General features: G+C 30.6%; 1 protein-coding gene and 2 pseudogenes across 1 annotated transcript; 2 read left to right on the top strand and 1 right to left on the bottom strand.

The window, feature by feature from the left end:
• The first annotated feature begins 415 nt into the window (after window positions 1-415).
• On the top strand, window positions 416-8,651 carry LOC116133153 (annotated as a pseudogene).
• Window positions 8,652-11,121: 2,470 nt separating this feature from the next.
• LOC116133140 lies at window positions 11,122-16,130 on the top strand (annotated as a pseudogene).
• Window positions 16,131-16,337: 207 nt separating this feature from the next.
• LOC116133130 (actin-related protein 2-like) lies at window positions 16,338-17,889 on the bottom strand (the record flags this gene model as incomplete). Its single annotated transcript, XM_031418813.1, has 6 exons — window positions 16,338-16,627; window positions 16,709-16,792; window positions 17,287-17,355; window positions 17,454-17,517; window positions 17,600-17,668; window positions 17,756-17,889. Coding segments are annotated over 6 exons (537 nt in total), but the record flags the coding sequence as incomplete, so codon positions are not given.

The raw sequence follows: 17,889 nt of genomic DNA, 5'->3' as shown, positions 1-17,889 counted from the left end.
GTGTATATAAATGCATCATTCACAGGTTTTTGTTACTATTTCTTAATGATGCTGCTATTACGACTTTCAACATTACAATTAGGGTTACTAAAAAGTTGAATTGTGGTTATAAAAATGGCATCCATTTATTAACATGCATGGTTTCTATTTAGCACAGATCAAATCAAAAGCATCTGTACATGTATATATATTCTTATAATAACTAAATTGAGAGTAATAGTTTAGATTAAGTAATTCCCTACTAATTTTTCTTTCTCTGTTTAATTTTGGTTTCATGAATATGTAAATAAGCATTGAATTTCATGCAGTAAGACAGTGTCTTCTGTTGACTCGATACAAGTATATAGAGGAGAAGTTGAGGGAGACATTGTTGAATGTGAAATATTATGAGAATTGTTCAGGCTGTAAAGCTGAGATGCTAAAATTGTTGCGACGAGGTTTACCTATTCGAGAATTTATTTCTATATGGTTTGTAGCCCTTGGAACTGGTAAGGGATCCCATCACATATAAAAATTTTATTTAAAATTTTCTGTATATCATCTCTAATACTCTCTTCTTTGAGTTAATTTTTTCAGCATTGCCAATATCATCTCTCTTTCGCCTTCTTTATTTTATGGTGAGTGTAATTGTTATCTTCCATTTGTTATATATATATATATATATATATATAGGGGCAGATTCAGTCCCTTTGGCCTACCCTCAGATTTAAAAAAAAAAATTTATTAATATACAAGCCATAAAAAATTGTTAATTAACATATATATCTAGACACACCTTCAAATTTTTAAAAAATAAGAATTATTATACATACTGTATATCTAGGTCTACAAAAAAACTTGTTATTAATATATATATATATTCCAAGCCTACATCATATTAAAAGTTTAAACTCTCTCTAGTGTTTTTCTACACAGCTTTACCTGTTTTTTTATAATTGTATCCGCAAATTCTTTACTCTCTCTCTCTTTCTCATGTTATTCTCTCTTAAAATTTTTGAAGACTGAAATTGTTAAATTTTCACTACTCAAGGTGTCATAATTAGCTCCATTTTCTGTTTTATAGATTTTAGGTATGTGTATTATTCATTTTAATTTAGTTTATTTAAGGATTGAATCATTTTTTTTCTTTTTGAGGTTTTTTATTCTAATTTGAGAGAAAATGATATTAATCTTGTGAGTTTATTTTGTATTTTCTGTCTAAGAATGAACCTGCTTTCTCAAATTAAAACCTTAATTATATTTTAAAAGACGTTATTCTTCATCCTTCACCCACCATTTTCCTATATTTTGAACGTCATTGTTCAGTTGTTCAAAATTATTAAAGAAATTTGAGTTACTATCTATGTTTATACTAAAAAAATTTCCCCTCTTTTATTAATTCATATTAAAAGTCAGCGTAATGTTAACTTGATTTAAGTTTTGGTTGACTTTAACTTAATTAGGCTAAGTTTGATCAACGCTATGAAAATTTATATTATTATATTTGAAAGCCAAAAATAAAATTATTAAAAGAAGGTTTTGTTCAAGGTTTACTTGACACTTTTACTCAAAATTTTGCTTCTCATAAATTTATTCAAGTAAGGAAATATTATGTTAATGTATATTCTTTTTTCTCAGGTTCTTAATATTGTATTATTTTTTTATTAAGGTTTGGTGATTTTTAAAAATTTTCACTAATTATTTGGCAAATAATGACCAAGCCGCGGAGGCCCTCCCTCGACAAAAATCCTAAATCTGCCACTATATATATATATATAGATATATATATATATATATTATATTATATATATATATATATATATTATATATATGGACAACAATTTTAGCATGCTATTCCTTCTTTGGTAATATTAATGTTTCATGGGTATCCAGAATACTTCTTGCCATCCATTTGTGTAATTAAAATCAAAACCCTTTGTTTGGACTTATTGAATGGCCGAAATAATTTATTTAAAGCTGGAAGCGTTTTGAAAAAAATTTAGATTGTTTGGTTGCATTTCAAAAGTGTTTCTAGGATTTTAAATAAATTATTTTATTGTTTCTCTTATTAAGCTCTTTTTAAGCTTATTTAAAGTATTGATTTCCATAAAAATCCTGTTCCTATTTCATATTTTAGTTTATTCTTTCTCCTATATTAAAGTTTTTTTATTTTTTTTTATTTTTTTTTTTGGTAATCTAAGACCTCAAAGTTCTTTTACATTTCTCATAACTAAACAAACTAACAATCTTTTCATAAAAATTATGCTCTTATAAGCTCTCCACTAATGAGCTTTTCTACCATAAGCTCTAGTTGAATAAGTCATTGCTTACCAACGAACCCACCAATATAAAATTGAAAATAAACATCCTTGAGTCTAACAAACTTGATTAATTGCACAAAACTTCTGGTCAACTTCCTTAATGGTATCTTCTCCAAACTATGGAAGTACAAAACCTTTTCAAAACTTCTTGTTAATGCAATGGTTTTTACAGGTTTTCTCTTTTATTTATTATTGAATATCAAGTTAGGGATTTTCGTATTTTGAAAAGAGAAGAAGATATAGGCTACTATGCTAGCTATGTAGGTGAGTTATTTTCTATTTTTTCCTCTTTAATAATGGGGTTTCCTCTTTTATTTATTATTGAATATCAAGTTAGGGATTTTCGTATTTTGAAAAGAGAAGAAGATATAGGCTACTATGCTAGCTACGTACGTGAGTTATTTTCTATTTTTTCCTCTTTAATAATGGCATATATAAATGTATTAAAAAAACAATTATTCTTATAATCATCACATTTTATTTCCTCTTAATACCTTGAAGGATCTTCATTTATGCTTGGCAGAGCTTTGACTTCTGTCTTTTGGGGAAAAATCGCTGACCTATATGGCCAAAAACTTGCAATGATTTAGGACTCTTGAAGTGTTAGTACTTGCTAATTTCCTATATATATATCTTTATTTTTTTTTTTTTTTTTTTTGGTGGGTAAGTATATAACTTGATTTTGATACTTAACTTTCAAACAATTTTTAATTATTCGGCTTAAAATTTGGTTATAGGGTTATTTTCAACACTCTCTTTGGGCTGAGTATAAATATTTGGATGGCCATAATCACAAGGTTTCTTCTTGGGAGCTTGAATGGTTTACTTGAACTAATCAAGGTATTGAAAACTTGTTTATTTCAGTTCTTTGAAATTCCAGTATTTATAACTTAGAGATAATTGCATTTATCGGCTTGAGGTTTGACCATACTACTCTAGATTTAGTAGTTTAAACTACTAGAATGTACATCCTTGATTTTGACAGGTATTAACCCAAATAAGAGAAGAATGGATAATTTGCTCGTCTTTGCGTAAAAATGTTGGTCTAAAGTTAGGATATGATTAGCAGTTGTTAATTTGAAAGGGATATTTCCTAGCATTTGAAAAGTTCAAGATGTTGAATATTGGACCAAAAGCTTAGGGTCGGATCCAGAGTATTATGGCCCAGCCTCAATTTAAAAAAAAAAAATTAAATATATTATTCTATTTAGTTTGACTTTGGCCCACACTTAATTTTTATTTTCAAATATTAAAAAATGGTGACCCACTCTCAATTTTAGAACTAAAAGTCTTGGCCCACTCTCCCCTTTAATACTAAAAAACTTGGCCCACCGCCCACCTTCAATTTTTTAATAAAACATGTAAAAATAGAATCTTCCTTTGCAGCCCTCAGTAAGTCAATCCGGTGGTCGCTCGCGTCTTCCACAACTCCTTTGTTGTTCTCCCTAATTCTTCTTCAACAAAATTCTATCAGTTATTTTCTCTCTGGTTAGTACTTTTTTCTTTGTGTATAATGCTTTTTTGTTATTTGTGTATTAGTATAATAACATTGTGCATTGAATTTTTTATTGAGAAAACTTTTAGGAAAAAAGGGGAGGTTCTTAGATTCCAATATTTTGTGATAGGTAAATGATTGTTTTGTGGTCCCAAAATTTGGAAGAAAAATAATATATAGATAATAGAAATAGAAATATAGATAGAAATGAGGGTTTTATTTTTATGTATTGTTTAAGTCTTTAAGACTTTAAGTTGATGATTAAAAAACTTTAAGTTAGAAAATTTAGAATTTCCATAGTTATTATAGAATTCAATTCGTGAGTTAATTTATTTCTTTGTATTTATATAATTTTATTTCTTTGTATTTAGATATGGAAAAATATGTTAAAAGAAAGTCAATTGCTGAGACATCTTAACTTTGTTCTAGTGTCAATGATCATGAAAACCAACCTTTTTCAAAGAAAAATCGCTTCGAAGTTGACTTGGAAAATCTTCCTTTTGATCCTGGATTTCGACCAAGAATTACGTTTTATCATCCTAATGTTCGAGACCAAGTCAGAATGCGTTGTCTACAAAAGGGTCCTTGTCAACCTCGCAACCATAAGTTTCTCAAATCAAAATCTGGTGATCATGAACGGAGTTTCTAATGTTCTTGGTTTGACAAATATCCTTACTAGTTAGAATATAGTGTTGAGAATGATGCTGCATATTGTTTATGTTGTTATCTTTTCAAACCAGATAAAGGTGAGCAAAGTGGCAACGATTCTTTTGTTCTTGATGGGTTTCGCAATTGGAAGAGACTTGAAAATTTTAAATATCATATTGGAGGTCCTAACAACTATCATAACCAAGCTGTGAAAAATTATCAAGCTTTGATGAACCAAAAGCAACATGTAAGTACAATTATTAATAAGAAATCTGACCAACAACGAGAAGATTATCGTATTCGGTTGAAAGGATCAATTTCTGCTAGTCGGTTTCTTCTTCGACAAGGATTGCCTTTTCGTGGCTATGATGAGTCTGTTAATTCAATGAATCGGGGAAACTTTCTTGAACTTTTACACTATACAACTGAGCAAAATGAATAATATAGATTAGTAGCATTGGAGAATGCTCCTGGACATGATAAATTGATTGCACCTAGTATCCAAAAAGACATAATGAATGCATTTGCAGTTGAAACCATCAACAAACTAATTAGTGATCTTAGAGATGCTTTTTTTTTTCTATACTAGTTGATGAAGCTCGTGATGGATCCAACAAAGAGCAGATGACAATTATCTTACGTTATGTAAATAAAAGAGGATGTGTTGTTGAGTGTCTATTGAGCATTATTCATGTCATGGATACGACTACTTTGTCACTAAAGATGGGAATCAAAACATTGTTCTCTAAATACAATTGAGCATATCAAGATTACATGGACAAGGTTATGATGGTGCGAGTCATATGCGAGGTCAGTTTAATGGGTTAAAAGCACTTATATTGAAAGATAATGAATATGCCTTCTATGTTCATTGTTTTGCTCACCAACTTCAACTGACACTTGTAACTGTGGCAAAAAAAGATACAAATATTGAGAGACTTTTTTTGAAAGTTTCTTGTGTGATAAATATTGTTGGATGGTCATCTAGACGTAGGGATCTTCTTAACGAAAAACAAGCTTTGAAGGTGAAAAAAAAAACTATTGAAAGTGGTGAGCTTTCAACAGGGCAAGGTCTTAATCAAGATACTAGTCTTAAGCGGCCAGGGGAAACACGGTGGGGTTCACATTGTGGGACTTTATTGAACTTGATTAATTTGTTTTCATCTGTTATTGAAGTGCTTGAGGATCTTAATGAAAATTCTGATAATAGAGTTGAAGCAAGTGATTTGGTGGATTATATGACTTCTTTTGATTTTGCTTTTAACCTGCACATGATGAAAAACATTTTGGGAATCACATTTGAACTTTCACAAGCATTGCAAAGGAAGGATCAAGATATTATAAATGCTATGTCTTTGGTTCACTTGTCGAAAAGAAGATTATTGTTGATAAGAAATAATGGATGGGATAATCTACTTGATGAAGTTTCTCATTTTTGCATTGCTCATAATATAGATGTGCCAAATATGCAAGAGAAATTTGTTACACGAGGGAGATCGTGGCCTAATGCTCAAGAGATGACAAATTTATTTCATTATCGTGTTGAGTTGTTCTATGACATAATAGATTTGCAACTAACAGAGCTTAACAATCGTTTTAATGAAAGTAATACAAAATTACTTATTTGCATGGCATCCCTAAATCCAAGTGATTGCTTTCAAGCATTTGATAAAGGAAAATTATTTGGTTTTGCTCAATTTTATCTACTTGAATTTTCTTCTACTGATCTTATGGCACTTAAACTTCAACTTGATAATTACATTAATGATATGCGCTCAAATAGTGATTTTTCAGAACTAAATGATATTACCAGTCTTGCTCAAAAAATGGTTGAAAAAAAGAAACATCTTATTTGCTCATTGGTATATTTGCTCATCACATTGGCTTTAACCTTACCAGTTGCAACTGCAAGTGTAGAAAGAGCATTTTCTGCTATGAAAATTGTGAAGACTCATTTACGTAATCGGATGGGAGATCAATTCTTGAATGATAGCCTAATTCCATATGTTGAGAAAGATATATTTGACAGTGCTGATAAGGAGATGGTCATGCAACGATTCCTCAATATGAAGCCCGGTCGAGGACAATAGTAAATGCAATTTTTTTTTTTTTTTTTTTTTTTTTTGGTTTTTGTGACAATATTGATTGAAAAAACAAAATACGAATGTTATATACAATTAGCTTTTATTTGGCCCACCTTAATAGAAATTTCTGGATCCGCCTCTGCTTAGGGTGGATTAAGTCTTGCTCGTCTTACTTAACTTCTTTCATTTCTAGGCATATGCGACTGAAGTTTTTCGAGAAGAATACGAAGCTCTAAGACTGTCAACAATGAGCTTAATTATTTTGTCTATGAATGATTTGAGTTAACAAAATCTGTTGAATCAAAATTTAGAGCTAGTCTATATTTTAATCTAAGGTTAATTAGTACAGCATGGGGCATAGGATTGATCATTGGTCTAGCTATCGATGGTTTTCTGGCTTAGGTGAATCTCTATACTTGTAGCTTCTTATGCAAACAAATACATCTTGCAGAAAATAGTTTTTTTTTTTTTTTTTTTTTAAATAGCTGTAAAAATGTTCCATTTTCAGGGGTAATTTGTAATAATTATATAATATTAATGACACATTAATATGTTCTTTTTCCTAATTTGAGTGAACCATTTGGCCAACAAAATTATTATTATGTAAGGATCCGATTTGAATATTTAAGTCTAACAATTTTTCTTACCCTATCACGTGGATCCAATTTTAAATTTATATGTATCTAATGAAAATAGAGCCAAGATGAGGGGTGTGCAAAACCGGATAGAAATATTTGGATTAGGATAAAACCTGATCCAAATCTGATGTGAATTTTAGGATATCTGGTTTTGCGGATATCCAGTTTTTCGATTGGTTCATCTGGATATCCGAAATTTAACCCGGATTTAACAAAAAAATTTATTAAAATTAAGTAATTCCTCCATTATTCAGTTAAAAACCTAACAAAGAGTATAGCCTAAAAGTCACGCAGTCTTATACAAAAACTGGAAAATCAGAGCAATATCAGTTATCAGAAACAAAATCAGGAAAAAAAAATCTGCATCCTGCTCGTTTCTTTTCTTGAAAGTTCCGTTGTTATAGAAAATCAAGCTAAAGCAATGTACATCTCTAAAAATAGTAGTAGAAAAGAGAGGAAAATGAGTAATACTACACTTACAAAGAAATTTTACAAAGATTTCTATACAAAGTGATGTGACAAAAAATGAATGAAAGAGTGAATTTAATGAGTTTGACTTTTTGTTTCACTCTTCCATTCATTTTTTACCACCTCACTTTGTAAGGAAATCTTTGTAAGATTTCTTTGTAAGTATAGTATTATTGGAGGAAAATTACACAAAGCATTAGCCATTAAAACGCAAAGGTGTAAGCCTAAAAAAAACCCATCATAATAATAAAAATATAACAATATAAAAATGGAACCAACAACAATAAGAAGTCAAATCCAAATGTATTGAGCTGAAAGAAAACCCACCAACAACAAAAGACTTTAGAGGACGACAAGGACAAGTTTCAATAGTATCAACCTTAATTGAAGAGATCAGAGATAGACACAACATAAGCACACACAGAAGGTGACGACAATGATGAAGATGATGAAGATGATAAGCTTGTACCTTTCTTTACGAATTATTGTCAGAAAAAAAAAGGTATCTCAAAAACTTGATATAAGAGAGAAGAAGAAGAAAATAAGGCAGAGAGCTGAGGGGACTGAGTAAGTGAAGATGGTGACGGTGTCAATTGTTGAGAGAGTGAGATTGACGACAGTTTGTATCATTGTACGGTTAAGTGTTAATTGTTAAAAAAATGGGGAAATTAAAACGATGTCATTTAAGTAAAATCAGGATCACATCCGGATATTCGGTTGTTTAGCACAGCCGTTTCGGAAATCCAAATTTTCCAAAATTGCAATTTGAATTCAATCTGAATTTTTGGATATTCAATTTTTTTTGGATCAGATCGGATTGGATCCAGAACAGATATCGAATATCGGATTTTTTTTCCAAACATTTTTTTTTCCTTAGATCGTCTATCTTCATTTTTTGTTTTTTCCTTTGGTTGTGAAGTTTTTTTTTTTCTTTTTAATTTTTCTAGATAATTTTGCAATTCAGCCAGCAGAAAAATATCCAAATATATTTTCCAAAGAATCCTTATTCGGGATGTAAGTGAACATTATTTTGTTTTTTTAATTCAAATTCTTCTGCTAAGATGTTTAAAATATGTTGATTATGAATATAAAGTTATTATAGATTTCCATACTTCTTGCCCTGCCTTTGTATATCACTCTTTGCTTTGGGGGTAACCATTTTTGCTTCCGGGCTTCCAGTACGTAATTCTATTATTGTTATATTTGATAACTTATTATAGTGAATCCTTGATGCCATTGTTAACCAAATCAATCTTCTTGATTAAGGTATTCTCCTTATCTAAGCTTTCTTGAGTTTACGGATCTCATAATACCTGTGCCTTTTTAATTTATTTATGGTTTAAACATCTTTGTTTAATATATTTCTATTCTATAACTACCGGTCACAAGCTTTTAAAAACTCAAGTAAAAGTTTAAATCAAGAGAGAATTCTGATCTATCTCCCTACGATGGATGTTGGTATAATCATCCAATCATAGAGGAAGTATATCTCACTACCACTGACATGTCACTCCATGATTGGATAGTTGTATCAACATTTGTTTTGCAAATGACTTTTTCGAAGTGTTGTCTTGAAATATATTTGGTTATTGTAGGAGACATTGCACATGCACAACGAAGAGTTACTTTAATTCTTAAGCCAATAACTCATATATGCAGGTGACCAAATGGTTTTCTTTATACTGAATGTGGTTGAGGCAATTGAAGCAGTATCCACCTGCAAACCTTTTCTAACCCAACGCCCTGAGTTAAGATAGATGTATTTATTTAACTTCTCCAGCCAAACCCTAGAACATTATAAATTTGGTAGGGTTTATCACCGTATTGTATAATAGTAAATCAACTTCAGTTATCAATTTTATGCATTCAATTTTGTGATTAATTAACATAGTATCAGAGCTTTACAAAGAACTCGTTTGATAATGAACTTGCTTCAATTTAGACCATTCTTACTGCTTTTGGTTGGGGTGTAGTAATTGAAGCATTAGTCGTGTATGAAATTTTGTGTTGAAATTGAAAATATTGGGAATTAATAGTGGTTTTATAATTGATCCCTTCCAAAAGGGCTAAAATTTAATTAATCTTCATATTTTTCCATAATTATCTTAACATCCCATCAGGTATCATTTACTCAATTCAAGGCTAGACTACAGAACTTGAATTTAAGTTTATTTAATTTAAAAAAAAAAAAAAAGCAGAGCTAATTATTGAGAAACAACTAGCATATCTCATCTGTAAATTTACTAAATTTATCCTTAATAAAAGTAAGTTTTTACTTTGTACATACCCTATAACCCGAAATATTTAATGTTCTTAAATTTGTCTCCCTTTGAAATTAACTTTCCAAGGGACCTTTTATTATATTTTAGGGAGTTTTTATTTATTAATATATTTCTTTTAGCAAGGGCTTTCTTATTATGGGTTTTGTTTTTTTATAAGATATTTTTTTTTTTTTTTTTTTTTTTTTAAAACAAAAGCTTATCTATCATACTCTTATTAGGTTAAGACTTGAGAGCAATGTTATGCATTCATAATTGATGTGTCGTTTATCATATCATTTACCACATTATTTTATTATTTATACATTAATACAATGAATAAAGATATATCAAATGAAAATTTTGGAATAATAATTGTCGAGATGTATAACATTGATACATTATTATTTCAAGATAAAAAAAAAAAAAAAAGAACCGAAAATCAATTCTATTCTATTAATTAAACCCATATAATTGGCAAATTTGTATGAATGAGAGGGGCCAAACCGAATCAAATCCATATCATACTTCATTGATTTAAAATTCTTTTCAAAACTTTATGAACAAATCAAAGTTCAATAATGTTAAAAAATTGTGGGCATAATTAACTTTTATTGAGTGGAAGTGTCACCCTCTTGGCTGTGAGTGTTTTGCTTAGGCTATGCAACAAATGCCACAAAATCAAGTGCTTTGTATTTCGTTGGTGATATTATTGGTGATGGAAAACTTCAAAGCTTTTGCCTTTAATAATGAAATATTGATTTAATTAAATGAATTATTAGTATTAAAGGTTTTTGTCACTCATAGATGGTTGTCATTTTAATGAAAGGGTTTTGACAAAGTTAATTTGTATTAATTTCATGATACATTTTGGATGAAATATGCGTGCGTAACATTTTAATTAGACAAATTAATCTACTTTATTTGATCCATTTAATTTAATTAATGATATTAGTCTTAAAATTATGTGCTTTCAAAAACCAATTTTAGATTTAATTTTATATATTTTATTTTTGAGTATTTATTATTTAATTATTATATGTGATATAATAAATATTAACGTGAAATATATTAGAAAGAAAAAGAAAAAATGTTGCAGTCCTTTCTAATTAAATTATTTTCAAAATTTCTTCATTAACAACGGCTATTTTTCTCTCATCTTCCCTCAAGTTTTAAACAAACCCTAATTTTAAAAATATCCCAAATTCAGGCTTCTCCTATCCTATTTATTAATGTCAATTTCAAGAGGTTTCCTATGTCTGTCAAATTTTCAATTTCAAGAGGAAGGAATTCGAATAAATTTCAATTTGCGCTTATGTTTCTCTGGGAAACGGAAGCTTTTGTACCGACACGTCGGAATTACCGAAATCTCACATGGCCACTGAAGGTACATTTGTCTTCTTGTAAATTATTGCTTACAACCCATTCGAATCAATGTCCAACCAAAATCGTGCCCTAATTTACTATCAACTTATCAGGATTAAGATTCAGATGAGCTTTTTTTGTCACTTTTCTTAAAATGTTTTATTAAAGCTTTTGGTGTTTAGTTTGAATTTCGCTTGCTAGGTTTCCTGATCGGTTTCCTCACATTTTGGTTTGCTTTGTTTGTGCTACTTGTCTTAATCAGATCACTATAGGCGAAGCTTTAAACGGTCATCGGTCATGTGATTGTGAGGTGTCGTTTTTTGAGTGAAGGACGCGTGCGTGTAGTGTAAATTTGAGTAATGTCGTACTTATAAAGTTAGAATCCTGACTTTAGAAGTAAACTGATATGGTAGTACCATATTAATTGTAAAATGATGTGATAAGTGAGGTACATATTAGTTGAATTCTAAAGTTAGGGTTCCAACTTTGTGTACATAGTATTACTAATATAACAACATGAGGGTGAAGAAAGAAGGTAATTTTTATTTGATTGAAGTACGCATTATTGTCCTTTACCTCGCCATTGTAACTACTATTTGTATGAATATTCAAGTATAAAACTTGGAACATGTTTGAAAGCTTATTTTATTTCATTATGTTGGAAGTTTAACAGTTTGCATTGTTCATTTGATGTTTAATAATAATAGTTTGACTTCCCTTTGAAATCGATACTTGAGTTCTTTAAGGTGGTTATTTATATTGTGTATAAGCTTTACATTCATGTGTTGAAGACAGACGTTAATTGTATTATTATAGAGTAACGCCATACTAAGTACTTATAATTGTTATTCCAATTTTTTTTTTTTTTTTTTTTTTTTTCTCTGAAGTGATATGAAGCTATTATGACTTTTTATTTAATGTCTTATTATTTTATAATCCTGTAGTACTTCTAAGTCAATAACATGGTACTTAAGATACAAAAATTGTGATATTGGTTTTAAAAGCTAATTAGATGACATCATGATTTGATGGTGACAAGCATGTTCTATGTGTTGCTCTTGTTAGCATGGTATGATATTATATTGTATCCACACGTTTTAAGAGAAAATATTGTAAAATATGTGGATGCTATATATTATTTTCATTTAACACGGAAACAAAGCAAAAGCATCTTTGTCTCAAGACTTGAATATTCTTTTCTAAGCAACTTTTTAACTCCTAATCAATTGATTCCTTACCATTTAATGGACATATATATATCTTCTTTATGATGATACTTTTTAAGCTCATTATACAGCTAAGTGGAGAGTACTATTTCAGATTTTGTTTCACCTTTACATATGTATTATTAATTTCTATTGGATGATTAGTTTTTGAGCTGATTATGTAACTAAGTGCAGAGTGCTTTTTCAGATTTAGTTTGACAGCTTCATACATCTGAGGCAGTGTCTTGTGCTGGCTTGATAAAAGTATGTCGGAGGAGAAGTGCAGAGAGACACTGTTGAAGCAGAAGAAATATTATGAGAACTGCTCTGGCTGCAAGGTTGATAAGCTCAAAGAGTTAAAACAAGGTTTACCCATTCGGGAAATCATTTCTCTGTGGTTTGTAGCGGTTTGTAATTGTAAGTCGTCATATCTCACCACAGGATATTCTTACGAGCATCTTAAATTTCTCTTTGTTTCCACGAATTGCGTAGTTGGGATGATATGGTTTAGGCAGGTTGCCAAATTTGAAGAATGGTATTGGTTTCAATTATTTTTAGTTGTTCCTCTTTAGGTTTGAAGGTTTCTGCATACACACAAATGGAGATGCATGCAAATAGTTTTGGTTAACATTATCAAAAATATTAAAGATAACAGAATTTTTAGTGTCTATGGGACAGGGAAAATTACTTTATTATATACTGGAAGGTGGAAAAAATGATCAGATTAAGGTGATTTTATCATTACATTTTCTTGCAGTATGGTTCTGTTGGCATTTCTTTTTGTTTGTAACAAAAGTGAGAAATTCTGTCCATTGGAGCACTGTACTTGCAAATAGTATAATGAATAGGGTGAATTAAACTGGAGTTTTTGTGATTCTCATTTTAATAATAGTTTGACAATTTTGCACCCATTCGGTTGTTAAACTACTTAAGGGAAAAAGTTGGCATGCTCCCCTGGGGTTCGGTAACAAAGGCTAACTGAAGGTATTTCTATTTAGTTAGAAACACAGGAAATATTTTATTAGAAGATGTAATTTTCAACCCCCAGCTTACATCTGTGAATTGTTTTCAACTTAATGTCTTCCCATCAATAAATGAATAAATTGTGATCTCCTTCTTGGATGTTGAGTCTGCCTTTCAATCTGTCATAAATAAGTTTTGCTTTTTGTGGTTGTGGTGAACTTAATTATTACTGTAACTAAGTTTTGTTGTTGATTTAAGGTAGCATGCACCCTTTTCTTTATGGTTAAAATTCATTTATATGCCCTCCTGCAGTGGTTTTTCATTCCCTGCAGCACTTGTTTTAGCTGCTGTTAAGCATGTCTTAATTATTTGATTTATCTTGTACATTATCCATAATATTGATATCCTTCTCATTTCAATTTTTCAGCACTATCAGTATCATTACTCTTTCCCCTCCTTTATTTCATCGTGAGTAGAAATGTAACTCTGCATGCAGATGATTAAATTATTAAAATGAGTTATAGACAGATGTAGAAATTGGTTCAGTGACAGACAAAGAGTCTGCAATGAAGATTTTAAAAAAATCAATTGAATGATTTTTGTATAAATACAGAAGCATCTTACTAATCAATGCGCTATGATTGATAGCAGAACAAGATGAGTGAATAACCATCCAAGAAGTAAGATTTACCAGTGACAAGATTGATCACTTCCTTAGTTTGGAGAAAATATTACTGAGAAGTAGACAACAAGTTTTCTGCAACTTATTAAAGCTGATACATTCCAGGACGGTTATAGAATATGGTGGTCAGATTTGATTCTTGCATTTTTTTATTTACATCTTTTACGAGTTTGAGGTTGGACTATCTTGGTTGCTGATTTTTCTGCTTAGCCTCCATTGCTTGGGAAAAATATTAAACAAAGCCTAGCTGTTAATCTGTTGAATCTTGCATTGCTTTCCAAAACATTCTATTAATTTACTATTTAATTTCAGATTAGGGATTTTCATATTGCAAAAAGGAAGGAAGATATTGGCTACTATGCTGGCTTTGTGGGTGAGTGTATCTTCTATACTTCCTCTTTAATGATGGTGTATTCTAATATAGATATGCTTATTCATCAGATTTCAGTTCCTTAAAATTAATTCTAACAAACCTCTTAATACCTTGAAGGGAATAAATAAAAAATAGAAAAAAATTAAAAAAAAAAATAAAGGGAAAAGAAGAAAAAAAAAAAAGACAAAAAACCAAAAAAATAAAAAGGAAACATCTCAGTGTTAGTAACTGCTGGTTTCCTGTCAAATTTTAATAGTGATAATTAGCAATTAATTCGGGAATTTTTTTATTTCAGATATGTTATGTACAAAATTTTCATAATTATCGGGCTTAAAAATTTGTCATAGGGTTGTTTTGAGCTCTCTCTTTAGGGTTAGTATAAACTTTTGGATGGCTGTCATCACAAGGTTTCTTCTTGGGAGTATAAATGCTTTACTTGGAATAGTAATGGTATGGAAAGTTTCTATTCTACGAGATTCTTTGTTTACTTGTGTTCCACTTAGTTCCAGTGCCGGTGCATAACTTCTATCATTACCAGGCATATGCAACTGAAGTTATGTGTGGAGAGCACCAAGCTTTAGGACTGTCAGCAGTAAGCTTATTTCTCCATGAATAAAAGATTTTACTGTGGTGCCGGAGGTGACAACTGTAATCTAATTTCTGGTGAGTACAACATGGGGCATAGGACTCATCATGGGCCTAGCAGTGGGTGATTTTTTGGCTCAGGTACTTATATTTTTGGCTTCTTGTGCCAGTAAATACAACTTGTAGATAATATTTCCTTTCTCCTTTATTATTGAAAAATATTCCATTTTCAAGTAATTTGAAATCCTTATGAAATGTCAATCATTCAGGATTTTTCCCTAGTTGTCCAAGTATCTGCTCCAATCTCATTTTAATCTATCTATTGTTAACATCCCCATACCCCACCTAGTCCATGTGCCCATGTCCTTTTCATTTTGTTTTTTGTTTGCAAAGCATGGTACTTATCGTTTGGGATAATTTTCACTATTCAGCCAGCAGATTAGTATCCAAACATATTCTCTAAAGAATCTTTATTTGGGAGGTAAGTGAACTTTAGCTCTTATGTTTTTATTATTTTTCATTTTCTTTCTGTAAGATGTTAAAAGGATGATGGTATTCTGAAACATGAGATTTATGCAGGTTTCCATACTTCTTGCCCTGCTTTGTTATATCACTTATTGCTTTGGGAGTAACTATGGCTTCTTTCTGGCTTCCGGTACATAATTTATGTTATTTATGACTTCAAAATAACATTATTGCTACTGTCTAATCTCAACCATTATATTATATGAAATTATTGATTTAGACTACTATCTGTCCTAAGTAAGATGCATTTTGATGTAATTCTTTCCTAACATGTCGGACTGTTTCCTGTCATAATGAAATTGACTAACTGTGACTTTAGGTTAAAAATTGATCTTATAGACATTTCCATTTTCTTTGCCATGATATTTTATGAGGCTCTGATTTTGCTAATTATCACTATCAAAAGATCTTATATGGTTTGTTGCCCTTGGAACTGGCAAGGGATCCCATCACATATCAAATTTTTCTTTAAATTTTTTTGTATATCATCTCAAATACTCTCTTCTTTGAGTTAATTTTTTCAGCATTGCCAATATCATAGTGAGTGTAATTGTTATCTTCCATTTGTTTATACATATATATAAAGAGGAAGTGGCATGGACAACAGTTTTAGCATGCTATTCCTTCTTTGGTAATATTAATGTTTCATGGAGTATCTAGAATGCTTCTTGCCATCCATTTGTGTGATTAAAATAAGAACCTCTTTGGTTGGACTTATTTAATGGCCNGATTTATCACTACGTTTTCTGGATATAGTTCTTAGCCTTTCGAGTTCAAGTATGTTAAGATGTTTTACGGACATGGATAAAGCAAGTTAATAGTTTTCAGCATCTTTATGCAAGTTTTTACAGAAGAATCTGAAGATACGAACTTCATGGTGCATTCCAAGGTTATCGAAATGAATCCAACTGTAGTACTCCATTAAAGAACAAGAGAATGCGAGATTTCATGTGATGCAAAATGCAGTTTAATGTAGTACCGACTAGGCAGTCCAGGATACATGGTGCTCCCTCCACTTAAAACTATATGCTGGTATAACTGCAAAGATTAAAATAAAATTTCAACAAAGAATCTCAACTAAGAATTACATACAAACTAATAGATTTTTAATAAACGTACCATCATACGGTTGTCAATATCCATTTCCTGAATGCAGCGAAAAACCATATCAGCCATTCCATCACCTTCAACATCAATAAGTTCCTGAAAGAAGGAAGTATTCTTTAAGTTTCACAAATTAAAACCATTAATACATAGTGTAATAGGATGGCCTCATAGTTCTTTGATGGCAGTAAAATATATTAAATCAGGTTATTCATTACTATATAAACCACTCGTGTAACAATTTTGCAAATTATAAAAATCCATACACAAGGGTTCAAACAAGTACTGGTTTTACACAAACTAATAGCACATGCCATAATCTTTTTCTTTGCTCTTAAGGAATTAAAATGTCGTGGTAGCTTGATTTGTAATTACAGATTCAATTTTTTCATTATTAAAATCTACGTTCTTTGTCCAAAAAGGAATAGCGTGTCATAAAATGATCTGAGTACCAAGCCATTTCAAATTAACTACCAATGCAAAGCATCTGGAATTATGTAACAGGCTAACAGCATATTAACCTGATCAGGCAATACATAGCTTGGAAAATTTTAACATATAGAACATGACAATAAATAATCGTATAGGCTTACTGGCGTAAAAAGAGCCTCAGGGGCCTGAAATCTTTCAGTTCCTACTTTAATGGTCCTTCCATCTGGCAGCTGATCAAAATAAATTCAGTTAATACATAACTAAATTAAGAATTTATATTGAAACAAGAAAAAGAAAAATTTATAAAATAATAGGAGAATAAACTCACAGTATAATTCTTAACCAGAATGGTGGTTTCAAGGCCCAATTGATATTCCCTTTTGTAATCATAACTGCAGTAAGATAAAACAGATATTATATCATCATGCAACAAGATCCACAAAATCATTCCACAGCATGAAATTTTGCATTCACCTTATATAGCAGAGCTTCTCTTTGATTTGCCTAACAGTCTCAAAATCAGCAGTCTTATTCATTGCATACCTACAGGACAGAAATTCAACATTCAACCAAAATGTAATATGAATTGTAATTTTCTTGCTAATTCTTGGACAAAGTATTGACCCTCACCCTCTCCGTGAGAGTAAATCAACAAGATAGGATGTTATGTGCCGACCAGCTACATTCATTCGCTTAGTAAGATGAGGGAATGAGTAGCCATCAACAACTGGAACCTGGGGAGAAACATTGATGACAATTATGGT

Source organism: Pistacia vera, unplaced genomic scaffold (genome assembly GCF_008641045.1).
Source record: "Pistacia vera cultivar Batoury unplaced genomic scaffold, PisVer_v2 Contig1078, whole genome shotgun sequence".
Classification (NCBI taxonomy): domain Eukaryota; kingdom Viridiplantae; phylum Streptophyta; class Magnoliopsida; order Sapindales; family Anacardiaceae; genus Pistacia; species Pistacia vera.
The sequence above is the reverse complement of the archived record's forward strand: the minus strand, read 5'-3'. Positions and strand labels throughout refer to the sequence as shown.